Source organism: Beta vulgaris, chromosome 6 (assembly GCF_026745355.1).
Source record: "Beta vulgaris subsp. vulgaris cultivar EL10 chromosome 6, EL10.2, whole genome shotgun sequence".
NCBI classification, from domain to species: domain Eukaryota; kingdom Viridiplantae; phylum Streptophyta; class Magnoliopsida; order Caryophyllales; family Amaranthaceae; genus Beta; species Beta vulgaris.
Window position 1 is genome coordinate 40,918,456 of NC_079207.1, and position 27,615 is coordinate 40,946,070.

Consider the following 27,615-nt stretch of genomic DNA (forward strand, 5'->3'; position numbering starts at 1 on the left):
TAAAGATGTTAAAATAGAATCATTAAGATAAAATGAACCATAATTATCACACCTGACCTTGAATGCTCCAATAGGTAAAAGATGGAGCTAAGCTGGCAGAGGTGAAAAAGTATCTAATAATATGCCATTACCGTTTCAATAAATGGAGGGGGACTACCGAACTAGGCATTGGCGACGTTTGGATCATTTTGTTAACTCTAGGCAACAAGAGCGACCTATGTCTGATCTATTGGAACCATGTTCACATATCGATTTATCTAGCTTCAGCTTTAAAATTACACATTAAAACTAAATTAAGAATAAAAGCTTACTCTCATCATTTCAGATAGTCTTATACTGGTATTCAGCTACGAGAAATTACAACGAAGATATCACCAACAGACCATCTCCGGGGTTCTGCTTTTTTCGAAGGATTAATCACATCATGATCCGAGTCAGCAAGGCGATAGCCTATCACAATTTCTTGCCTTTGACGACCTCTAATCATCACATCAAAGAAGCATAACTCTTCTTGGTCATGTAAATAGAACTCTGCAGGCCTGATGCACATCTCATTGCCCTGCAAAAGTTGCAATACACTGAGGCAAGTCAGACCTGGTAATAGCTTGCAGGGAATTCACTAAGGTTAATAGCTTCGAGGCATAACTGAAAGGAAGAAAAAGCGGGAGAATGACTAACATGGTAACACATACTACATGTCTAGTGGGCTACACTACCTCTTGCCACCTCATTCTAGTATAGAATCCCAACTGAGCTTGTATGCACTCAAGAATGTCTTTCTGTAGCGATCTCCCCCCTCCCCAATTGAAATATAATACATATCACAACATAGAACAATCAGTGGGACAAAAGAAACCGAAAGTCATACCTTCTCGGCAAAAAGTTCCTCAAGAACTCGATTAATTTGCTTGTCTTCAGCCACCATTGCCAGTGCCATACTTACCAGTTCATTTGATAGCACATAATCACTTATTCTAGAAACTGATACCAGGTTTCTTGTCCTTGAATCCAGGATTTCACTTATAACAATAGATTTGTCAGAAGCTTTCTGCATTTCACGAATCCATGAACTGTGACAAAACGCTGGATACTGTAAATTGGATGACTTTGTATCTCTACAAGGCAGACGCTTCGACTGCAACGGGAATTAAAAGTTGGTCAGTTCCAAACAAATCTATCAAGAACTTCAATTCATATATCATCTTTATGATGATAGGATCCTTAATCTCCTATAGCCCTATGTTATGTGCAGAGAAAGCAGCACACCAATCAGATATTTGGATCTAGTTAAACATAAAACAACATGCCTTTTACTCTATACTTCTCTGTACAACAACAACTAAGTCTTAGTCCCCAAAACAATTCGGGGTCGGCTAACATAACCGTCACAAGAAATTTTTTCCATGACAAATGAAACAGCACACATACAATAATAAGTTGAAAGCGAGTCAACAAAAAGGAGTGCCAAAGTCAAATTGAGGAAATTGCAACGAAAGAAAATACAAGGAAGAAGAGAACAAATGAGGTGTATAGAGCAAACCAACTGATAGAGTATAAGGGGTTGTTTGGTTCAAGATATGGAACGAAAAGGGAATGGAAACAAATAAAGAAGGGAACTGGTAATAAAAATGATTACATTTGCTGGGTGTTTGGTTCAAGCCATGGAATGGAAATGGAATGGTAACCATTACCACCAACTAATGGATTTTTTTACTTGAGGGGGAGAGGAGGTAACAAATTGGAGGAGTCCATTACCACCAAGTAATGGTAATGGATTGGTAAGGGCTTGAACCAAACATGAAGAAAGGGTATCAGTAATTGATTCCGTTTCTTGGACCTTAGAAATAGTGAACCAAACAAGCTCTAAAATTACTTGGGGCTTCAACTATCAACTTAAGCTTTTAGTTGAGTTGGCTCTCTTACATGGTATCGGAGCCAACATAACATAAAGGTTATGGATTAAAATCACTTCCACCCCTCCTTCCTAAGTGGAATATGTAGAATCAATTTATCCACATCTCGCATGAAGGACCATCATAGATTATGAAACTATTGGAGAAAGTTTTGTAAAACAGGGTAAAGAGAAATAAAAGCAAAGATGAAAGGTTTGAGAAAATCTCAAAAAGAGACGTTTTAAGGACAAAAGTATGTAAAGCACAAGGACTAAAGTAACAAAAATCAAAAGGAATACAAGGGTCAAGTCGGGCTATCAATATATATCTTCTCCCTCTGATCCGCCTATCCAAAGCAATTTCTTATAAATGCCAAGTAGATTCATATAATTCTCAATCATCCTCAACCAAGTTTTATAAAGTCTTCCTCTACCCCTTGCAATCCCATCACTTTTCCAGTATTCAAACTTCCTAACTACTACATCAAATGGTCTTTGTCTTACATGCCCAAATCGCCTTAGACGATTATCTCCCATCTTATTCTCGATAGATGTAACCCCTACTTTCTTCCTAATTATCTTATTCCTCAACCACTCCTTTCTTTTATGTCCACACATCCAAAATTACTAACATTAATATTTGACGTATTCACCATTAATCTAATTTTCTATCATACCCTTGTAGCAATAGCGCGACAGAGGATATTGTGACTGGACAAAGAGATCCACCAACACACAATGTAAGAAGTGCAATAAGATATTGGAGAGAAGAAAAAAAAAAGCAACGACAGTAATAAGCAGCAAGGTCAGCATAGGCTGTGGCGGCAAAGGGAGGGCAGGACACCACAGGCTGACCGAGGATGGGCGCAGCATAAGTTGCAGTAGTGGAGGCATAAAGATGAGGGTACAAACCTGCTAGGAAGCTATATTCTTTACGTAATATATTTACCCAACATAATTAGGACTTTATCATTACAAAATATTTAACAAAGTAGATTCTTGACATAGTTACTACCACTTGATCAACAATAATAGCATACTAAATACTAATTAACATTTCATGAAGTAGACAACTAGGACTATGTTAGTCTTTTATGCCTTAGACTTCTATGAGTCTATGACACTGTTAATGAATGACAACAATTGTAACAAATTTTAGTGTAAAATTTTAAGAAGTTCCATGTCAATATCCATGATAATGCTTGTCCACCCCCAGACATCTCTTCTTCTTCATAAAGTTTAATTACTACCCTAACGACTTTGGAAGGCGTTCTTGAGTGTTTGCAAATTTTTTTTGACATATAACATCTGTTTAGGGATGTAGCTTTATTAACATGGACACTTCCATAGAACTTTTCTTTCAAAATTACACTAAAGCTCATTAACATTGCATTTCCAAAAAAAAAAAAAAAAAAAAAAAACTCATTACCATTAGCTCAATTTATTACCACCTACCAGATGGACCACTAATATATACGGTAGCTTACCAAGATTAAACAAATTCCTGATACCGTAAAATGCTAGGACTACTGTTTTTTTTTTCTGCTAAAAGAACTCAAGCATCGATTAAAGTCCTTAATTAAAGACAGAGAACTAAAAATCATATTAACCCAGCTCCAATTATGTGCAAGAAATTGAACCAAGTAGTTTTTTGATTCGCATACTTAACCCGCTAAGCAGCGTGCACAATCTCATAAATACCCAGAAGAGTGTGCAAGGAAGTCCCACATCAGATTAATAGAACTTCACGATCCAAAGAATTTCAAGTCCATTCATCTAACATACAGAAGTGGTCAAATAACTAGTCATAACTAATAGGTAGGCGCTTCATTGATCCACCTCCTAGCCACACCTTACAGTAACCATAATCTGTAAAACAATATTATGAAATTCCCATCTTTCAGAATTCAAGTCCCACGTCAGATTAATAGAACTTTTACAATCCAAAAAAGTTTCAAGTCCATTTATCCAACATACAGAAGTGATAAAATAACTAGTCATAACTAATAGGTAGGCGCTTCATGGATCCACTTCCTAGCCAGACCTTACAGTAACCATAATCTGTAAAACAATATTATGAAATTCCCATCATCTTTCTCAATTCAAGTTCACATACAGAGACACAAAGAAAGTATTTTCTCCATGTCAAGCACTCTATCTTCGTAACAGCTAAAAATCTCCTCAAAACATCATTGTCAAGTGATTGCAATCACTAACAGTCAACGGATCCAGGATCATATATTCGGGGTGTCAACATTGTGAGTATATTCAGCACAAAAAATTTCATGCAATTATTATACATAGTTTTCTCAAGGAAATAATCGCAAAATAGACTGAACTATGGGCCGTCGAACAAACATAGACTGAGCTAAAATAATTCACAGAAAAAAAGAAGAGTCGATTATGAACCATGCTTACACAAATAGACTTTCATAAATTTAAATATAAGGCATCGAAAGAAATATTAAAAATAAATATAAATACAACAATTCTGAATTCCTCTCCAGCATCATTAACAAGTTCTTTTAGATGCCTAAATTTTCATCTTTAACATCACTAGTGTTCTGTTCTTCTCAACTTATTAATACGAGTTTCAGCAAAAAAATGAAGTCTGGGTTCATATGTTGAGTTGAGCAAAAAAAGTTCCGCAAATATACTTCGAATTCATGAAAAATAAGTTTGAGCAAGTATAAGTTATTCTTGGCAAAAATGAGAAGAACATAGCCTTAATATATTTTTTGTTCACATATACTTTTCCAGTACATATTCTTGTTTTGACCTATTTTCCTTTGATGGTTCATAGTTTTGTCGATTTCTCTCAGATCTTACCAAATCATGGAATTATTAGCAATTTATCAGAATCAGATTTTCAACAGGGCTTGCATGTGGAAGTGCAAAGAGGAGCAAAATTTTGGGAAAAGAACGAATTTTTGTGCAATGAAGTAGTGAAAATTTAGTTACTTGAATATCTCGTATAAGGAGCAATGTTGCAAGACACCTCGAATCTGAATGTACAACTGAATCCTCCAAAGACTCATCTGCAAGAATCAGTATCTGCTGGCTTAGAGTTAGTAATCAATAAATGGGGAAAAAAGATCTAACTGACATAACGCAAAAATTATCAATCATGGTGCACTACACTCTCTAGTTTCTTTTGTCCACTAGCTTATGATAAAGGATTTTTTAATTAGAATAATACAAATTTTTGTCCTTTTGATTATTTTCAAATAATACAAACTTTTGTCGAAAATTCTTCTGGTAGGTCAATACCGCTTGTAACTTGTTTTAGCAGGTCACTATGACACATGTCATTATCTAATTGGTTGTTTTTTTAATTTTTTATTTCAATTTGAAATATAAAAAAACACAACATTTTCCTTATTTTTTCTTCTTCTGTTGGTCCCCTCAACTCTTTTTCTCTCTCCCCCACCCCACCCCACCCCACCCCACCTCACCCTCCCGTGGCCAGACACAACAACCATATCGCCACCTCCTTCAATTCTTCAAACAACCGAAATTCTCTCTCCTCTTTCACTGATCAGACCTCCACTTTCCTCAATTTCAAGAAACACCTAGTTTCTCTCTCCTATTCTCACTCCCTCTCTTCTTCCACTTTTTCGTCGTACTCGCGTTTCGGCAGGGCAGGCGGAATTCGATTTCTAGAATTGGATTCATTTGAGATGTATTTGATTGAATGTGTTGTCGCGGCAAAGCAGGAGCATGTGATTAGCTATGGAGCGGATGAGGTGGAGGAGGAAGGAGTTGCCTTTATGGTGGTTTGGTTTGGTTGCGATTGGTGATTTTGAATGGTGAGGGAGTAGAGGGGGCTAGGGGGTGGTTTTCGAGGGGTGGGGGTGGCTGGGTTAGTTGTATTTCGGGGGTGAGGGAATGAAGGGTGGTGGTTTTCGAGGTTGGGGTGGCTGGGATGGTGATTTTTGGGGGGTGGGGTGACTGAGTTTGGTGGTGTTCTGGGGTGAAGGAGTGGAGAGGGTGGTTTTCAGGGGTGAAGGAGTGGTGAGGGGTGGTTTTCGAGGGTGGGGGAAGGGAGACGTGGTGTTTTCGGGGGTAGGGGAAGGGAGCGTGGTGTTTTCTGGGTTGGAGGGGAAATGTGGTGTTGCCGGTTGGTTGGGAGGGTGTTTCGTGGTGGGGGAGGGGGTAGTGAGGGTGAACTGGTGATTTCGTCCGTGGGGGGAGGGGGTGAGGGGGTGAGGGTGGGGATTCAGTTGGTAGGGGGAGGGGAGGAGAGACAAAGACATTTTGGGCTTTTTTAAAAAAAAGATTACCTGTTTTATAGGTTAAAGGTTACATTGACCTACTGGAGGAATTTTAGCCAAAAATTTATATTATTTAAAAATAATCAGAAGTTTGTATTATTGCGAGAGAATGGGCAAAAGTTTGTATTATTCTAGTTAAAAAATCCTATAATAAATGATCTAACTCATAATGTGAAACATATATTGTTAGATACGTATTAAAATTACTTATATAATAGAACTGTACGGATATACTATCTATGATCTTTTTTGGTTGCAAAAGTTTGACTTTCACACTTGACAATTATGTTAGTTTCTGTTGTAAGCTTAGGCTATAAATACTTAATCAATAAACCACTCCACATTCTTATTGATTCAGGAAGTACTTGTACTTCCTGAATCAAAAGTTATGAGTACTTCCTGAATCAATACTCAAAATCACGGAAATTCAGTTAGTTTCTGTTGTAAGCTTAGGCTATAAATACTTAAGCTAGATCATTCTAATGATTCATGATATGAAATAATAACAATCTCTCATCCTCTTCTCTATTTTTCTTTCTTCAGTTCTGAAAATTATCTCTCTTTTCTCTCTCTTGTTCTTAGCTTGACAATTCTATTCTCTTTGCGGTGACTTTCAGTCCTGCAACATTGATATCAGAGCCAACTCCTGCCGAGTCGCATTTTTACCTTCTTTTTCTGTTTTGCTCAAAATTTCATTGTTAAAGCAAATTATAGCTTGAATCAAGCCTCTAAGGTGTTCAACGAATTGTATGACTGAAATTTCTGAAAATTGAATTGCTCTTGTGAATCTTCAAATTCTGGAACCAATTTTTTACAGCAATTGCTAAGAGATTTGCTGATATGGAAGAACAAGTTAAATTGCCGGAAAAACGACTTGAAGAGTAAGCCAACCATATGCAAGTTCTGATGCAAATGGTGAAGGAGATAAAAGATGGAAACAGTACTTCTGAAACTCAGAAGACTTTTCATAACAATGAGGTCAAACCCTAGAATCTGGATTAAAAAGTGCAATAGGTACTTTGTTTTGTGTAAAATTGCTGATGAATGTAGAGTAGAATTAGCATCATTGTACATGGTTAATAAGGCTGAAATCTGGGTTTTCAGCTATTTGGCTGTAAGGAAGAATGTAGATTGAGATGATGACTTTATCATAGATTTGACTATAAGATTCAGGGATGAAAAACTGGATAAATGCAGTTGAACATCTTTATAAACTAGAATAAGATCGTACATTGGATTATTAAATTGATGCATTTGAACATTTCAGGGTTGTTTTGATGCAAAATGGGCACATGTTGACTGATGATTGTGTGTTGGAAAGTTTTGTTGGAGGTCTTAAGCAAATGCAAAGCCATGGGCATTTAATTCCATCTCAATAACTGATGCTGTGAGATATGCAAGATTCCAAGAAGAGCGATTGCTTGTTCTGTAAAATCTTTTTCCAAACCTTCTTCATTTTTTTATCCATACCTTTCGCCTAAGGCTTGAAAATTTCTCCCATTTAACTCTAATGAAAGTGAGTCGCCCCTTCTTCCTCCCTCACCCACAAAATCTACCCAAGCCTTAACCAAATTCCACCCAAAACCTTTCAAACACATCCCTGCAGATGTTAAAGCTCGGAAAATAGCAAAAGGCTTATTCTATTACTGTGACCACAGATATGATAGGAAACATAGATGCAATTTTAAAGAGTGTGAAATAGACAGTGATGAAGATGATGACAGTAGGGAGGAAACTATGTGTAGGGAGGAGCCATGAATTTTTAGGCAATGCTCTCTTTGATAACCAAAGTTTTCATAGTTCATACCATGAGATTTGTGGGCTTCGTAAGCTATAAAGCACTGAAAATTCTATTGTGCTCCGAGGAGCAACGTAGTAAATTTGTTCCATTTTCGATGACTAAATGTTCTATTTCAAAAAATGTTCGTTTTAAGCATATTGTTCAACAAAAAAAATATGTTCGAATTTCCGTGAAAATTGTTCTACTTTCAGTAAGCAAATGTTCTATTTCAAAAAATATTCGTTTTAAGCATATTTTTCGGCAAAAAAATATGTTCTATTTTCAATAAGCAAATCTTCTATTTTAACAGATGTTCGTTTTAAGCTTATTTTCCAGCAGAAATTTTTGTTCTATTTCCGATAAGAAAATTTTCTATTTTTTAAAAAAATGTTCGTTTATAGCTTATTTTTGAGCAAAAAATATGTTCTATTTTCCGTGAAAATATGTTTTATGTTTAATGAGAAAATGCTCTATTTAAGTAATTAAATTATGGTAGTGTTCTACTTCAACATTTTAATGTTCGTTTTCGTAAGTGAACTATGGTAATGTTCCACTTCAACAGTAAAATGTTCGTTTTCGTAAGTGAACTCTTGTAACGTTCCACTTCAGCACAAAAATGTTCGTTTTCATAAGTGAATTCTTGTAATGTTCCACTTCAACAATATAATGTTCGTTTTCGTTTTCGTAAATCTTCTATTTTGCTTTGTGGAAGCACAATTCTTATTGTGCTACTTGGAGCACAATCGACGGAGTAATAAACCACTCCACATTCTTATTGATTCAGGAAGTACTCATAACTTTTTGGATTTAACCTTGGCTAAGAAGTTAGGGTGTACACTTGATTCCTTTAGTCGATAGTCCATCACTGTTAGAGATGGAAAAACTATTGCTTGTCAGCATACATACATGTTAAACATTTCAGTGGGCGATGAACAAGAAATATTTTGTAGCTGAGGTGGTGTTGAATCTGTTGATTACTCTCGGAGGACGTGATATGGTATTGGGAGCGGAAGGGTTGAATCTAATCCTTTGCACTGTGGTCACGTGAACCAAAAAGGACTACAACTATTAAAGCGAAAGGGTTATGGAATTACCAATTATTGATATAAATGTTCAAGTTTGTGAAGGATGCATATATGGCAAAATGCATCGTCTGCCGTTCCCAAAAAATTCATGGGGAGCCAAAGATCCTCTTGAATAAGTACATGCACATATATTTGTTCCCCTAAGAAATCCTTCTCCACAAAATAAAAGGTCCTTTCTTTTATCTGTTGATGACTACAGCGTATAATGTGGATATATTTCATCGATCAAAAGTCAGATACTTTTAATATCTTTCTTCAATTTAAAGCATTAGATGAAAGACAAAGTGGTTACATGATAAAAACATAAAGAACCCATACAAGAGGTGAATTTATATATAAGCCTTTCAAAGAGCACTCTAGGGATGAAGGTACAAAAGGACAATTGATTGTTTAAAGAATCGCACAATTGTTGAAATGGCTAGAAGCATGATGGAAGCAAAAGGATAACCTAAGAATTTATGGGCTGAAGGTGTAAATATGGCTATATACATTCTCTAGCAGTTTGTAATAAGACTCCTTATCAAGCTTGGAATGGTAAGAAACTAGTTGTCGTGGTCTTAAAGTTTTCGGATGCATTATATACGCCTTAAATAAAGATCAAGGTAGAGATAAGTTTGACTCAAAAGGAAGAAAATATCTTTGTACTGGCTACAGTGATGAATCTAAAGGATATTAGGTAGTAGTCTCTAGAGATGTGATTTCTGATGAATCTGCAAAATGGAAATGGCATGATGAAATTGGTTAAGTACAAGGTTTTGTTCCCTTACAAGAAGAAACTATCACTTCACCTGATCCAACTTCCATAACAACAAATAGCTCGATAGAAAAACCAAGAGAGTTCTCCTAACTCAGCATCAAGTACAAACTCACAAGGTACAATACCTCAATTTTCAAGGTATCCAGGAACTCAAAACGGGCCTACAGGTTGGACGCACATCATAGATAGAGTGGTTTTCTCTGCCACATTTGTTGTCTGTAACTTCAAAAACGTTTCATAGATTTTGTTTCTTTGAACTCCAGAAAAGGCCAACATGCTATTTTGCAATTTGTGTAACTTAAAGGACTCCTTGTACTCTTTGTTGCACTGATTTCTAATTCTGCTAAGGTAATGAATTCTTTCTTGTTCAAATAAAGAAAAAAAAGGCCTATATTTTTGCTAACGCCCCAAAAATGTGCACTCTTGAAACCTACTTCCTCTCGTTAATTAGTCTATTCTCTTGCTTTATATGTTAAGTAAAATACTAAGTTTCTCGGCAGGCTCATTTCTCTGTACTCAAATATGTTAGAAATGATAATCAATGAACATGCACATTTTATTTGGCTGATGATGAACTATATGTCGAAGAAATTGCATCATTTTCCAAGAAGTGCCAAAGCCAACACATTTCCTTCCTATGGATGGCTGTGAGGGTCAGACCATGTTTCATTTTAAGTCACTTCTACGCTAGCTTGTCTAACAGAAATATTGTAAAGAAAAATGAGACCAAGCTAAACTTAAAACCAAGTGGGCCAAAGTAATAACAGAGAGAGAAAATTTTCTGGGAGGAGCAAAAATATTTGCTTAGAACTCACTGAATCAAATGCCTCCAACGGCAGAGCTTCTACATGACGCCTTATCACAGCATTTCCCACCCGATGAACAAGTTTTATATTCCTTAGACTTGGTATATCAAGCCCACCATCAGTCAGCTTCCTCTCTCGTTCTTTCTCTGGAACCTCATTAAACATCCACAATTCCGAACCTCGAGCCAAAAGTGCCTCCAGTACCTTATAATGGCAAGAAAGGAAAATATTAAGAAATACCTACATGTTTCAATATCAAGGAAAAGTCAGATATATAGAGGAAGAGTTGCAGATGAGCAACTTCAACATGCCAACATCAACATTAACCCAATATGCTCTAACGATGCTCCAGCCCCTAGAAAAGATAAGGGTAGGTAAAAAAATACTCGGCGTAATCCCTGCGACAATAGAAAGGCTGTTTCTAATTGATTGAGAAAGTAATAATGATTTATGATATGAGTGTTTATTTTTTGGTGAGATTTAATATATGAATGTGAGGAAAACAACACTCGAAGACAGAATCATTGACACATCAGTTTCAAATCACACAAAACTGCATCAAGGAAGCCTAATTATCATAGATTAAGAGCAGATAAGGTGGCAGATTAAATAAGCAGGCAAAAGCACAGAAGCAGATAAGGTGGCAGATTTAATAAACAGGGCAACTTAGAGCAAATATCCCTTACATTATGAGGACCTGATGATGTATTTCATCTTATGAAGATCAAATAACTTTGCGGAAAACGTGTGTATAAGTTCGAACCTGTGAATGTAACTCAGTAACCAAGATAAACTTAGCTTAATTTGATAAAGCAAAGAGCACCACAAATCAAGACCAAGGGTTGAAGATGCGTAAAGGCCAAGCCACCAGCAAATTCAAGGGATTGTGTTTAAACAATCAAGTAAGTAACCTCGCTATGTTATTATTCATTAGTAACAAAGTGCATGAAATAAAACTATTTATACTAACTCTATTATGCTTAGGACAAGTCCAAAGTCATACTTCTAATAAAACTCATAAAACAAGTGATATACTACTAGTAACAATAAGATAGAAACAAAAAGTCCTAAATGAACTCAACTAGGCATGTTTTCGCACGTCCCTTCTCACGCCACTCCAAGGTTGGTTAGCAAGCATGCTACCACCTTTGTAGTAAGTCCATGAACAAGCCACCATGCACATCAATTGAGCCAAGGTCGAAAACAACATCTTATTAACAAGAACCATCAAAACTTTATCTAACACTCCTGTATCATTATCCTCCTCTCATATGAAAACAATTGACCTCGAGCCACATCATCATCGTGCAAATATGGCACCAAGTCTCCAATATTGAACGTAGCACTTACCCCATAATCTCCACGAAAGTTTGAAAGCATTATCATTAATTTTATCAATGATCTTGAATAATCACTCAAAGTGTGGCAAGTTTATTCTTTCGAAGGTTAGGGAACCTATCCTTCTTAAGATGCAACCATACTAAATCACCAACATTGAAAGTATGTTGCTTGCAGTGCCTATTAACTATGGCCTTGTATGACTATAGACATGTGCTGAATACCATCTTTCTTTGGTAATAGCACATGGACTCCTACTCTCCCTCACATAGCCTCTATACATCAACTCCTCTATTTGTTTGTTTCTTGAGGATTACATCTATAAGCAGCTTTGTTAAGAAGGGATTCTCCATGAACTAAGTCTATTTGATGCTTTATGCCTCTAATTAGTGGTAAGCCAGGAGGAAGGTCCGAGGGGAAAACATCACTATATTCATCAATTACCTTTTCTAGGAATATTGACACTCTATAACCCTCTCATGCTGCCTCTAACTCATTAGGAACGAGTAAGTACACCTGCCCCTCTTGTGTAAACTCATGTTCAATCTCTTTAGCCTTCAGAAGCAAGGACTCTTTGGACTTGGGGGAAGAAGTTAAAGGTTTTAAAGCAGTTTTCCTCCCTCTCACCGTAGCAATATACACATTAAAACGACCATCATTCTTCACAAACCTATCATGTTGCCATATTTCTAGGAAGTTTTGTAGATGTCTAGTCTCCTAAATTCCTATTATTAGAATGAGTAGTCTCCTAAATTCCTTTAAAGCAATATTTCTAGGAAGTTTTCTAGATGTGTGGTGGAAAACCGATTTTCCAATAATAATTTTTGTTGTCTTGCAAAATATCTTTGAGGCGACCCCATGCTTGCTTAGCTGCATAATCAGGTTCAAGAATGGTGTAGAGAAGGTTATTAGAGATGATTCCATAGATCCATTGGAGAGCTACAACATCAAGACTATCAAAAAGTTCCAAATCGACTTTCTCCTTCGTAGGGATGACGTCGTCAATAAATTGATATCCACCCGCCGTGATTTTAAAAAGTTCTTTCTACGAAGAATATTCCACGTTTCCACATTTAGTGTCATAGTTATTGATGAAAAGGAGGACGAAAAGGAAGATTTTTTGAAGGATGGGTGTTCGACAAAGATTGGACAGAGGAAGGAGATAGGCACGACTAGGGCTTTAGAAGAGGAGGAAAATAGAGAAAAGGAGGAACATATGCTTAGATAACATGGTGGAAGAAAACAATTGCCTTGGCTTATATGTTCTATTATGCTAAAAAATATACCAACTTTTGTAAGAGTTACAACCATATTAGGAAACTATCAAAAATTAATAATAGATTATAATAAAGAACATTTACAAATAATTATCTCAGAAAAAATCACATTAGTGTACATATTGACAGTCTATTTTATTGGGAGGTTGTTACTTGTTTCGAATGTAACTCTCTCATTCTATAGCAAGTATTATACATATATATTCCAGATACTCCTCCATAACATCAATTTATGCGGAACAAAACAATTTTAGCGAAGCTACATAATACTCTTATAGAATATTATTCACTCATTTAAATATACTCCATACGCCCCATACCTCTGTTTTTTTTTTTTTTTTATCATTTTCACTTTCTCCCAATGCACTTCTTTGAACTTAAATATCTTTCATTATATATTAGTAAAAATTATAACAATTGAATATTAATAATGTACTAATTGAGACGAATCAAACACGACCCCACATGACTGTATTTTTTCTTATAGATTGAGAACAATTAAGAAGATTCTCTCTAACTATGAGTAGTTTCAAGATTCTAAGTGAAAGAAAAAAAAAACAGTGGGAGTACTTTCGAGTACTCTTTTGTCTCATATGAATTAATACTCTTTCTAAAATGGTAAGATCTCACCAATTTTATAATAAATTTTTCCTAGAAGTGGGGCTCAATTAAAAATAAAATAATCCTTGTACGCAAAATGATACCAATTGACGAATGTGCAACGGAATTACTATGATAGTTTTTGGTAGTGTTTTAGTAATAGATTGCTTTCTAAGGTGGTATCAAAAGGTGTTCTATAGTTCTTGAAACACAAGGTTAACCTTTATGTGCATTGGTTGTACTATATGCTAAAACTACGAAGCTTTTAGGTAGCCCTAGAAAGCATTTTGGTTGAAGCGTGTACCCTGTTATTAGCCAAATGGCTAATATCTATTCTTGGTTTATGTGTGCTCCCTCCCTTCCTATAAAAGACTCACCCCCTATGCATGTCCATCAGTTGTGCACCACTATTCTTCCCCGTTAGGGACTGAATCTATTTCATAGCACTATGTTCTACTCATGAAGTAAGCACATGGAACTGTGGAAGTAGCAAAGTGGGACCTCCCATGGTGACCTTGGTCAAAAAGGAAGCTATACATATCCCATATAGCTTAGGGCATGTGGTGCAGCAAGAGGGAAAGAGGTCTTCTCTTATATTTTTTACCCTATATGAGCACATACCCTTGTAGTCTGAGTTTCAAAACGTGAGCTTGGCTGCTCAACAATCATGAACTTGTACATCCTAGAGAGCAGGCCATCTTAGTCGGATCCATTAACTAGCACTCTAGGAATAATCAAATATTATAGTAGCTAGACTCACTTGACACTGATATTTTATGAATGAAATACTTTCCTAGATTCTTGATTTGAAGGAGTGAGACCGGGGCTCTCACTTCAATATGTTAAGTGTACTAATGTAAGATACTAATTCCATTTCTTAATACATGCACCATTTTCCACTTTAGTATGTTTGATAATACATGCATCGTTTCCCTATTTAATACAGAATAGAATAGTACGAATAAATAATACTACCCCCTCCTTTAACTACATAAGTTTATGGGTAAGAAAAGAAATTACAGCACTTTCCTCACTCTTGGTTCTCATACCCAAAAAGAAATGGTGCGTGTATTAAGAAACGGAGGTAGTATGATAGAAGCAGGAAAAATTTACCATAATCATGTCCTCTATGTCTCGACGCCACCCACAAAACAATATCTTTTCTGGATACCTAGGTGGGTCATGTGTCATCGGACAGAGACCTCTACGAACCTGCATTATTTAAACATGCAAGAAACCAGTGACTTAGAAGAAAGACATTATGTAGCAATAATATCCATGCAACATACATGCTAAGAACTTAACAAGAAGTGTTCCTTTGGCCATGAATAATAGGATGAATGCAGATGCAGCAACTCCCAGGCACTTGTCAAACATCATCTTTCACATCAAAATGAATATTACCTTATGCCTCCAAAGAGACTCCTTCGTGGCTCATCACTAATATAAGGGAGGTTAGACATACTCAGTGTAAAGTGAGGTTGCTTTTATCATATCCTTGATTCAAAATGGAATAGCCTTTGCTACTTTACAATGAATAAGATGATGATTCTATTGGCAATTTGGTGGTGCACTTGGCTGTTTCAGCAACAGTTTGATAAGTAGCTTTTCGAGTTTTTCACTTTGTTAAATCTCTACTAAAGGTCAAAAGTGGTGTTCGATGAAGCAAGGCTTTAAGGAAGCTTTTGGTCATTTAAAAATTGAAATAGCGGTGTGGAAAAGTTAACTTTTGGAGTAGCTTTTGAAGGTCAAATGTAGTTCATGTTTTGTTTTTTCAGTAATCCGCGAGCTAGTTTTACCAAAAGTTATTTTGGATGGCTAGCTAGTATAACAACTAACTGTTACAAATAAAACACACGAACAACTATGCCAACTAAAACACAAAGATATCACATACTCTTTCACCATACTTGTATAATTGTATTATTCAACAACAAACAATACAATATCACATATTTGAGAATTCACAAACTCTCCCTCCTAAGTCACAACCAATAAAAACTCTCCTTAGTTAACTCACAAGATTCTCTCTCAGTTTTGGGACACATATATGATCAGCCCACCATCTCCTTTTATAGGAAAAACTACCCATTCTAATTTTACTAAAACTAGGAAACAAGATATTACAATTTATAAGGACTCATTGTAAAAAGTACAATAACTAGGAAACAAGTTTTCCAAATTATACTTGACTTCTAAGTTCTACTTTCCTAATGCTAACAAACAATAGTAGGAAATTAAGACTAGTAATATTCCTAAATATCCTTGAAAACTTGGACACTAAGACAAAAAAAAACCTCTTCCATCCTTGTTTTGTAACTCTACGAGGTTAGCTGTAGGCTTGTTCATACCACAAAGGAATTCCGCCATCTTTTGCTCCTCTTCTTTGCAACCACAGGCTAGGTATAGCTTTTCTAACTCGATCACATATTCTTCAATAGCACGACGGGTTTGTTGAAAGAATTAAGCCTAAGGTATAATTCTTGTTTATAAGATTTGGAGACAAAGCATGTCCTCGTCTTCAACTTCAATTCGTCCCAAGTCTTAATCTTTTTGATGTGGTTCTTGAGTGAGATATCACGTGCAGGGCTCTAGTTTAGATTGTATTTTAGCTTTCTCGAACTTTCTTGGATTAGTTTTAGCGTTTCTTGAAAAATCTTGAAACAAAGGTATAGCTCTTGGTTAATCTTGGATTAGAACGTATGAATCTTGATGATTCTTGGAGGAATTTCAAACACTTTTGTGCTTAAGAACTATGTTGCACCAACTAATTGAATGGATATGAAGATAACAACTTTCACGTTTCAACTAGGTTTGTGCTTTCTGAGTGAAACTTTACTTTCAGAGCAAAACAATAATTCACAATCGAATGACTTAATCAAAACTCAACTAACTTTTTTTAATCATGCTAGTCGAAATACATATAGAGTTCATACATTCTTAAACCAACTCTAACTAGGAAACTCTAAACGATAAACATCAATAGCTAATTAGAAGATACTTGGAGTTGACGCACCGACTACAGTTTTTCTTTTGTGATTTTGATTCATAAATCCGAGAAGATCATGGTACTACAATCTCACACCCGCATTGCTTTTTTAATGAATAAAAGTATGATTTTATTTTACTTGCTCCTCCACTACAATGTATGTATGTATGTGTATATATATATATATATATATATATATATATAGTTTAAGTTCATATGAGAACCACCCTTATGGTGAGAACCACTCATTTTTGCTCGTTTTACAAAGATTTTACTCATTTGACAACATTTTTGCTCATTTTATGTTTGGCGTATATTGTGTTTTTGCACATTTAGCATTTATATGCTCGTTTCGCAACATTTTTGCTAATTTTGCGTTTTGCTCCATTTTACGTTTATGCTCATTTAATTTTCTTTATGCTCATTTTACTTTTTTCTAGTTTTACATTTTTTTTCATTTTACCTTTTTGCTCATTTAATGTTTTCTACTCATTTTATGCTTTTTCTCAATTTTTTTATTTTTTTTTTGCTCATTTTGTGAAGTTCTCACAGTTCTCACCACAAGAGAATTCTCATTAGAAAGTTTAGAGTATTGTTGACTTCACGGTTCTCACCATATATATATATATATATATATATATATATATATATATATATATATATATATATATATATATATATATATATATATATATATATACTGGAGTAAATATTGTTGACTTGTGTTCCTATATAGAAAGTTTAGAGTTGACACATTGACTGCAATTTTGTTTTGTGATTTTGATTCATAATTCCGAGAAGATGATGACACTACACTCTCACACCCGCATGACATTTTTAAAGGATAAAAGTACAAGTTTCTTTTACTTGCTTCTCCACTACAATGCATAATAACTTCAGCATAATTTGTTTGAAATGTTGTACGCGTTAGATAATCTTGTTAATTATTCACCTTGATAGAGAATATAATTCTCCACATATGTTTAAGATATTATATTAGTAAAGATATTATTTATGTAGAGTCCAATCTCTTTAGGATTTCTCACATAATTGGGACTCTTGTATTATAAATATATGATCAATGGAACCATCCTAAGTTCCATTGTCCTCTTCATTAGGCTACCCTAGTTTATAGCGATAATGTTAGCTTTATTTACCTTTCTAGTAACCATGTTCAACACCAATGCACCAAACATGTAGAGACAGATGTTCCCATTGTTCGCGAAAAGACGACGCGGGTCATAATCGGGTTCTACATGTTTCAACTAGGTATCAGTTTGCTGACATTTTTACAAAAGGCTTTTCACGACAATTATTTTTGGAGTTTCATTTTAGTCTCATCATTCGACCTTATGAATGCGAGAATGTGATAAGAAAAATATAAATCTGCACATAGGTTTAGGAGATTATTTTTGTATAGATATTATTTACGTAAAGTCCAATCTCTTTAGGATTCTGTTTGCTGACATTTTTACAAAAGGCTTTTCACGACAATTATTTTTGGAGTTTCATTTTAGTCTCATAATTCGACCTTATGACTGCGAGAATGTGATATATAATATAATTCTCCACATAGGTTGAGGAGATTATTTTTGTATAGATATTATTTATGTAAAGTCCAATCTCTTTAGGATTCCTCACCTAATTGGGATTCTTGTATTATAAATATATGATCAGTGGAATCCTCCCAAGTTAGGGAGTTTGCCCAAATCTTACACTCTTTTTATTGTTTACTAGGTTTTCTAAGACCTTTTAGAGGTTTAGAGCTTAGATCTTGAGTTCACCTTATTCATATGACATACGTGAACAAGTAGGCTCATGTAGGAGGCGCTTATGGAGGTTATCCCCCTCATGAACACTCAATATAGGACAATGTAACTATATACTTCCGTCGTCTCCAAATTATTTGCAACACTTCCTTTTATGGAAGTTTCGAATGAGTTGAACATTATTTTATTTGGTAATGGTTTTTCTCTTTCTCTCTCCTCATCACATGGGTCCCTCTTTTACTTCTATTTATCTCTTTCCTCTCCTTACCCTTGTGGCTCCCCCTTATAGCAACAACAACAAAGCCTTGGTCCCAAAGTGATTTCTGCCTTGATATGTCACATTTATATATAGTTTTTAGATGCATTTTGATTGCATTTAGAACTCCTTTTAGAGCATTTAGGTGCATAATGGAATGAATTACGTAAGTTGTGCTCTACTACTCCCCGTTTGTGTGTTTTGATCATTTTCAGGTTATCTTGATGCAAATTGATTATGATTACCTAAGATCAAGCCTATTAATCATCGAAGATGAAGATATCTTGCACAAGGATCACAATGCATCCATTCGGGACAATTTCGAGTTAGAATGAAGCAAAGAGTTAGTGAACGAAGTGTCAAAACTGACACTTGTTCACTATTTTGGCCATAACTTTTGATATACAATTGATAATCAAGAAATTCCAGTTGGGTTGGAAACTAGACTTCAAGGGCTTTCCAATGATAGGTCACACGCCCCAATCCGACTTCTGGTTTGAGAGATACAGCCTTTGCAAGTTGACGCAAAATCGCACTTTTCTCGCCCGGTATTTCACCAAGATGCAAGGCATGTTAGCCCGGTCAACCGGGAGAGAAAAGAGCCAAAATCGCTTACGCGCCCGACCGGGTGGATTTAGCTTTTCTGTCGTAACTCTCAATCACCGTCGCCCGACCGGGCAGTTTCTCGGGACGGGTTTTTTCGCGTTTTTTTAGCCGGTTTTGTAAAAAGTATAAATAGGTTTTTAGTATTTTTTATTAGACTATCTTATTTTCTACGTTTTTAGGGCCAAGCACTTAGTTTTTCTCTCTCTAGTTTTGTATGAACTTTTACATTTGAAGATTATAGAGATCGTTGATTTCCTTTTTATTGTTCTTCAATCATTCGGTATTTCTCTTTACTTTCTTTAATTTAATGAATTCTTTTACTTTGATTATGTTTATTGAATTTATTATTATCATGAGTGAGTAGTCTATTTCTAGGGCTTAGAGAGGGAATCCATGTTTATACCTTTTTTATTGTGGTTTGATGTTCTTCGATATTTGGATTGAATTAGAATAATTCTTGTTGATTTGTTATGCTTGTTTAATTCATGTAATTGCGCAATATCATGAGTTATGTTTAGCTAATAAGAATTAAAATGGAAAGATCGTATTCATTAGAGGCTTGTTACAATAGGTAGGCTTGATTATGTTGAGCGACCGTACTGGCATATGTTAATCTAAGAGTTGTTATTGACCAAGGATTAACGAAATATTCTATTTATTCGAACAATCGAACCTCAATCCAAGTATTGTTGAACTATATTGTAGTGATTAGATTGGTATAAGCATGGTGGACCGATCAATTGCCCTAGGTTTTTAATTATTTGATTAACTTATATCATTTTGTGTTCTAGTTTACTCTAGTTTAGAAATTTATTCTTCAATCAATTTTCTCTCTTGAAGTAGTTGAATAACTGACCATAAATCTGTAGAACTCAACTCTTGTCCCTGTGAATCGACCTGTATTTGCCAGTTTCTGCTAAACAGACACCGTGCACTTGCGGTATATTTTAAAACCCATCATGCCTCCCCCTTATGTTGCAACTTGCAACTAATTTGGAACGAAATAAGTATATCTTTTGATTTTAGACTTCCTTATTTCCTAGTTTGTGATTTACTTCAATACAAACTTTATCAAATCTAGAAAAGGTAAGTTATGACCTTCTTCCACAAGTAGAAGCTGAAAATTTGTGACTGACACTCTTGTTTGTTATTCTTGGCTCTCTTATCTCAAACAATTTTTCTTGTTATCATTCCTACCCCTTGGTCCAACCTTCCCAACCACGCCCCCTAAGATTCTTGTGGTCTCCCCTATGTTCAACTTATTAACTTATTCATACACGACTTGCTCCCCATCAACCCAGACTCATTAAAAAGAAATCAAGGAGTAGTCATCAGAATGCAAGAATAGCGGTTGTATCAAGATCTTCAGCTTACTGTAAAAAGTAGGATGCTAAATAACTTCATTTCAAAAATAGAAGGTGTTGCAAATTCTGCTGGCAGGCCTGATTGTATTAGCATTGAAATCCATCACTAAAGCTAAAGTAAACTTGGAAATATGAAAACCATACCATTTTGTAGGTCTCTATTTTTCATGTCTCCAGAGAAGGGAAAAGTGCAGCTGATTGGCTTGCCAAAAGAATTGTTCAACAAGAAAACAGTTTAATTTTTCATAATCCCCCACCCCAGTTCTTACTAGGATTTTAGGTGATCATGTTAAAGGAGTGGCTATGCCACGTAGTATTGCTTCCTAGTTTATATTTATTTCTAGTTGGGGCTTGGCCCTCGTTAGCACCAAAAAGAATGTCATACCACTTTGAATGTAGGATATTTTCTGACTTGGATTTAACCTTTAAAAACATTGAAAATATTATGTGTGCATAAAATGTTAAACGTCTAACAAAAGGAAGTATGAAATTCTATGATCAAAATTATCAACTTTTAATAGAAAATTCAGAGTCACATGATGTTTATAAAATAGCAGTTGATTTTCAAATTCGTGAAATTTTGTCATAGTGGGCACGAATATTAGCAACATGCAACTTCAGCAGCTGCAACAACTTTTTCTCCCAACTGTGATGATCGTATCTTTCTATTCTATGCTTCTCGGCCTCCCAATAGAATGTATGTAATTTCAAGGTTGGATTTTCAAAAACTTTAAGACAAAGTTGGAGAGACACTAATTGAGAGCAGGATATTATACCTTTGGCAGGGTGCCTGGAGCATAGGTGTCATCATCTTCTGCTATCACAAGTATCTCATCACCCTCTTTTATTATATAATCATCCTCTGGGTTCAAGATGATCTTTCCACTCTTAGCTGCAACTTTGACTCCACAAGGCACAGCGTCAGGAAAGGAGAGGAGTACATCTTCAAAGCACATACCATTTAGCTGGGGCCATCTTTTGATATAAAACTCCGCATTCTCAAACCCTAAAATATTCTCCCATATCTAAGGAACAAACAAAAGCAAACATGAAATCATATAATTTATATATATTTAAACCTATATATATATATATAACTTCGGGAAACAAATGATTGTATAAGCATAATTTTGGTTAGGGACAAGGGAGGAAAAACTTTTTGAGCAACATCCAAACTATGAGATTTTAAGTACAAAGACCAAGATCCTGGGAAAGGGCTCTATCAGGTCAGGAGTCGGTTATGATGTGCCCTCTTCCTTGATATCAAAGATGGCAGGATTGAAAGATTGCTTTCTGACCCCTTTTTGCAATTTCAATTAATATTGGCATCTAAAACTAAGGCAATATGTCAAGCAACAATTATGATAAACATAAGATCACAAAACAAAATGAAAATGCCCCCCTCATGCTCCTATAAGAATCTTTGTGATACCTTCTTGTCGAGGACATTGTTAGCAATAAAACACACACAAGAAAGAAAATATTGGGTAATGAAACAAAAACAGCCAAAGGAGTCTGGATAGTAACCTGCGCAAGTCCAGGTTGCAATGCACATTGTATCATCAAACGCCCAATCACATCATGTGCTACCACTGTTTCGACAAGTTCACTGCCAACAAGCTTGACTAAAGGTTCATTATCAAGATCACTTAACTCAACGACAACATGACCCCTTACTCCTTCCTTAACTCCAGTGAGGCTTAGGACAACTCTCAAGGCTCTAGCATCACTCTGACTCAGAAAGGTAAAGAATATCAGAAAACAAACACAAGTTGCAGATAAGTCTAGGAAAAGAAAGCGATTGCCAAAAAAAGTAGTCCATATACCTGATCAGAATTTTCATCAGACGCTAACACAATAATAGCACGTGCTTTTGAAACTGAGACCTGAAATTACAAGAATTACCTTGTAATTAGTGTTCCAAAAAACTGACAGTGCAAAATATCTAATACGAAAGGCAAGTGAGAGAACAAAAGTAGAAGATTTGACAACCCTTCAAGAAAGGTAACACTACACCAATTCACTCCAAATGATAAATTTGAAGGCAAGGAGCCAAGGGAAAAATATGCACACCTTTTTCAAATCGGCAAGTATAAGAGGACTGCCACTTCTACAAATTACAGATGTCCCCATGAAATCAAATTCAAGTTTGCCTATATCCATCTCCATCTCTTCTTTGTCTCGTTCAGCAAGAACCACCACAACACCTCCCCCAAGGCTTTTATTTGCTATGGCTAGTTGCTTCAAAAGTGAACCCTGCAATAATGTTTTGGTGAAAATGAAATGCTAAAATACAACTGATGGATAACAAGGAAATTGAGAAGGAAATATCTAAACATACCTGCTCGAACACTTCTCCTCATCATCCACAAAACTTGGATGAATAGGGGGGAAATAAGAAAAGAAAATCTAGAAATGTTACTAAAATTATCAATTCTCGACAGCAATTGCTTATTTCAATATATGTCATTATGAAACATTCCAAAACTGCCAGAATGGTGTACATAGAGTTGAATGAGGATTTAAATTAATACGAATGACACTCTTCTACAACAGTAAGGTTCCATAATTGTTGATCATATTATGTATGTTGTTTGACATCTCAAACAAGCCAGCTGATACTTTGCATCTGTTGACCTCAACAGCAAAGACGTTGGTGCTAGAGTAAATCTAAGACTTCCAAGGCAATTGAAGCTCCCCTATTACCGAATAATAGGGTCTAACCATTCTATCGTTAAAATCATATAGGAAAAACTACTTTATGTATTTGTGTGATTTCTTCAAAGCACTTTATAAGATAGCTCCAACAATGATATTTCCACATTACAACTCACAAAACAAAAGAAAATGTCGAAGTTTGTGAGTTTTGGCAGCTTAAGACGAAGTATATGGCCCATCATTTTGAAACAAATGTAGAACTACCAATTACATTACATATTTCATCTACATGGGTAATTGAGATATGATGATATCAAATAAACAAGATTTATTTCTGGAGGTGGTCAAAATGAAGCCACATTATGTTTATCAATTAACACAACCCATCTTTAGCAATGAGATACTTTTATCACTGACATTCGGAGTCTATATCCTTGGCATCACTAGAAAACAACTATCGATAAAAAATGACTAAGCTAACAATAAGCAAAGATGATGTTTGTGTGAAGAGCCTAATCCATCTTACAACTAGAATCCTAGTTATGTTAGTATTTGTGTAATCCTAGTTCTAGTAGGATTAGACTTCCTAGTTTTACTATAAGTAAATTTGTAATTCTAATCCCATTTGGATTAGTAGTCCTACTTCTACTTAGATTAGTAATGACAAGTGTGTTATGATTATAATTTAGTTAGAAATCTAGTAGTAGTAGAAGTTTTTGCTTATAAGGTTTTACTATCCTACTTGGATAGCTTTAGCTTGTTTTAAGCTAACAGGAGTCTTAGTCATTTATCTTTCTATTAGGCGTGTTATCTACTTGTTATTTCTTTTTAATCTTATCTCTTAGTTTCCACTTTGAGTTGGATTAGGTTCATTTTAGTAGTATGTATATATATAGTAGTTCGAATACATGGAATAAAATTCAGTGATTGATTTTGATTCCATGTTTTCAAGTGCATGAGCATTGAAACTGGTTATCCAACCAAACACACATAGATCGAGGTTTAAGATTGATAAAAGTCGAATTTTAGAGGGTTTCTATATTCAAAGATTGAAACTTTACCTACATAAACTAAGGGATAGGACTCTATTGTTCCCATGACAACTAGAGAATCTCTCACTAACCTCGACTAGGAGATGCACGCAAACCTCCATCTATTTGTGTTGGTTCGACAACCAATTTCAATGCTCGTGCACTCGAAAACATATAATCAAAATCAATCAGTGAACTTCATTCCATGTAATCGAACTATATATATACATACTACTATAATAAACCTAATCCAACTCAAGGTGGAAACTAAGAGATAAGATAACAAAGAAATAACCATTAGATAACATGTCTAACAGAAATATAAGTAACTAAGACTCCTACTAGCTTAAAACAAGTAAAACCTATCCCAAGTAGGATAATAAAACCTTATCAGCAAAAACTGCTACTACTACTACTAGACTTCTAACTAAACAATAATTTTAATACATTAGTATTACTAGTCCATGTAGAATTAGGACAACTAATCCAATGGGATTAGAATTACAAAATTTACTCGTAACAAACTAGGAATTCTAATCCTACTAAAACTAGGATTTCACAAATCACAATCCTACTAGAATTAGGATTACACAAATCTTAACAGAACTAGGATTTCTAGTACTAAGAGGGATCAAGCGCTTCACACATGCATGTATACATAGCTTGCAACCCCCTCCCCCTTTTACATTTTCATTACAAATAACAGTTGAATCCAAAAGAAAGCACAAAGATACTAAAATGATAGTTTCTATTCAGAATTTCAAATATAATTTATGTCATGCACGAATATATTACTTGGAAGTGGGACAACTAAAGAGGCAAAAATGCAGAGTAAAACTTTGCAAGAGTTACGATTATGCTAACCAATTTGTCACTCCATCCAAGAATCAGTACATGATTACTCTCAATGACTTCACTCTTTCCTTTACGCAGTGAATCCACCTTCTCAGAAATAGCATCAGAAATAAGCCCCAACATCATGGCAAATATCAACATACCTCCAGCACTAATAGACACAGAGACAATTCTTGGACCAACCCCCACCCTGTCAGCATGATTACCAGAGTCTGCAACGAAAGTCCAAGACAGCCAAAGAGCCTCTGCAAGACTATTATCACTCACAGCATACAACGCCAAGCCCCCGAAGCCTATAAGAAATATGGTTGCAAAAAGGAGGGCGAGCAGCTTCGCATAAGGATAAAACGAGAAGCAGACATCAACCATATACGCAAAGATCTTCTTCGGTGGAACTTCTTCTTTATAGTTCTCTGTCCTCTTGGAAAGGCTTTTTAATAGCCGAGGAAGATAGTCAAGATATTTATAAACCAGAAAGGGCATTAGAATGGTGAAGATCACGATATAGAGAGCAAAAGTTTTACCACTAACGTTAATAATATCAGATGATGACTTAGCATCATTAGACTGCGATATTTCAATTACACTATTGTGAATAACATCATTTCCTTTACAAAAGCGGCGGAGCTCAAGTATTTCACCCTGCAAAATAAAAGACAATCAAACTTCTCTAAAACCCAATAGGAGCAAAGAGCTGGTCCAAATGAAATCTAGAATCAACATAGAGAACAATAGTTTTGGTCCCTCACTCCCTGGCGAGCACATGCAAAACTGAAAGCACGTGAAAAACAGCAGCAAAGAACAAAATCCACCTAGGATGCACACTGCATCCCGTAGATTATAGAATCACATTCAAGTTAACCGGCACCGGCCCTTACTTTTACTAATTTTGTAACTGGGGGACATATATTGGCAAAATCATTATCCTAGGTAAGCAAAGATTAAGATGATGAAACAAACCTCGTTAATAAGTGAATGTAATCCAAAGACAGACCCATAACATAAATAAACAACTAGAAATATAAATTTCTTGCTAATGACTCTGCTTTTGGACTCGAAATCCTTTCAAATTCTGTAAAATCGAGACAGACCCAGATTTGATCACTTCATAAAGTACTCACACCCAACAAAAAAAACTGTATAAACCCAACAATTCCTTGGAAAACAGCATATAAAATAAATAAATAAAAACACACATCAAAGAAGATAATTACATGCCTGAAGTGCTGTCAACCTCTTCCACAATGATACTGTATAAGCTACTGATGAAAAACATATAAAACTGAGCTGCCAACAAACAAATCAAAACAAACCCAGTTCAAAATTTCATTCAATTCACAAAATTCCCAAGAACCAAAAAACAACAACAATCAGGAAAAATCGGTAGAGCAAAAAGAAAAGGACTTACTGACCAAATAGAAGAAAACCCAGTTAGCAGATACAAGCAGACGTTTGAAGAAAGTGGAGGAGAGAGAAACAGGAGAAGCAGAAGAAAGATTGGGATCAGAAGAGGGCATAGAAATGGAGCGAGATTGGAGGTGAAGTTGATGATGAGATTGATAAGGAGTGGTGGTAGAGTGGCATTTACGAAGAAATGGGCGTTTCTCTGATTTTCTCGTGATGGAGGAAGAAGGAAATGGCATTATTATTAAGGAGAGAGAAAGAGATTGAGATTGATTTTGATGATGAGTTTGAAGCAAGGGAGTTGAGTTGGGAAAGACTAGAGGATCTATACAGTTGCTTAGTACTTCACTTTTAGCAAAGCTGCTGAGGTGAGGTCAGTGATTTTTCTGGTAGTTGATGAGTTTTTGTGCTTTTTCTGCTTCAAGTTGAATTTCGCTCCATTTTATCCTTCGTGTCTCAAACGTTTTGCTACTTGATTTAGAGGTCGCCATCATTTGGGCGGGCTAACCGGTTCCAGCCCTGACAGGCTGACACGGCCAGTAAGAAGCACGGCCAAACCTGAATCGTATTTATTCGGGCTTGAACTGGTATTCAAATCATAAGCGTCTATGGCTATGTTTAGTTCACCTGAAATTTTCTGATCTGAACTTATCTGATCTGATCTGAACTTATTTTTTCTGATTTGATCTGATTTGATCTGAACTGTTCTGATTACAAGATCTTATCTTTTAGATTTTTCTCAATATATAAGAAAAAATATAGTCATGTGGTGTCTTGTTTGATTCGCCTCAATGAGTACTTTATTAATATTCAATTATTATAATTTTTACCAATATGTAATGAAAGATATAATGATTTTTAAATATAAGCATGAT

At 35.5% G+C, this 27,615-nt stretch overlaps 1 protein-coding gene across 9 annotated transcripts; it reads right to left on the reverse strand.

Annotated features, from left to right (window-relative positions):
• LOC104896798 (ion channel POLLUX) lies at positions 1-27,282 on the reverse strand. Of its 9 annotated transcripts, none has more exons than XM_010683586.4 (12): positions 26,749-27,277; positions 26,555-26,623; positions 25,346-25,978; positions 22,866-23,048; positions 22,619-22,678; positions 22,320-22,523; positions 21,569-21,817; positions 14,922-15,020; positions 10,603-10,797; positions 4,853-4,945; positions 869-1,135; positions 1-559 (listed from the first exon to the last, which is right to left on the reverse strand). In XM_010683586.4, the coding sequence occupies exons 1-12, from the start codon at positions 26,977-26,979 to the stop codon at positions 344-346; spliced, it is 2,499 nt and encodes an 832-aa protein (XP_010681888.2). In that variant the 5' UTR covers positions 26,980-27,277; the 3' UTR covers positions 1-343. The 9 variants fall into 9 exon arrangements, with proteins under 9 accessions (XP_010681888.2, XP_048503516.1, XP_048503513.1 ...); XM_048647559.2 differs by having other exon boundaries at positions 26,551-26,618; positions 26,745-26,884; XM_048647556.2 differs by lacking the exon at positions 14,922-15,020 and having other exon boundaries at positions 26,749-27,280.
• Between the last annotated feature and the right edge of the window lie 333 nt (positions 27,283-27,615).

Excerpts from the sequence above, each read along its gene's own strand:
- LOC104896798 (XM_010683586.4), bottom strand. The coding sequence starts at position 26,979 with ATGCCATTTCCTTCTTCCTCCATCACGAGAAAATCAGAGAAACGCCCA. Across the intron at positions 22,524-22,618 it reads CTGATGAAAATTCTGATCAG|AGTGATGCTAGAGCCTTGAG; the intron begins GTATATGGACTA and ends TTTCTGAGTCAG. Across the intron at positions 4,946-10,602 it reads CGTTGGAGGCATTTGATTCA|ATACTGATTCTTGCAGATGA; the intron begins GTGAGTTCTAAG and ends CTAAGCCAGCAG.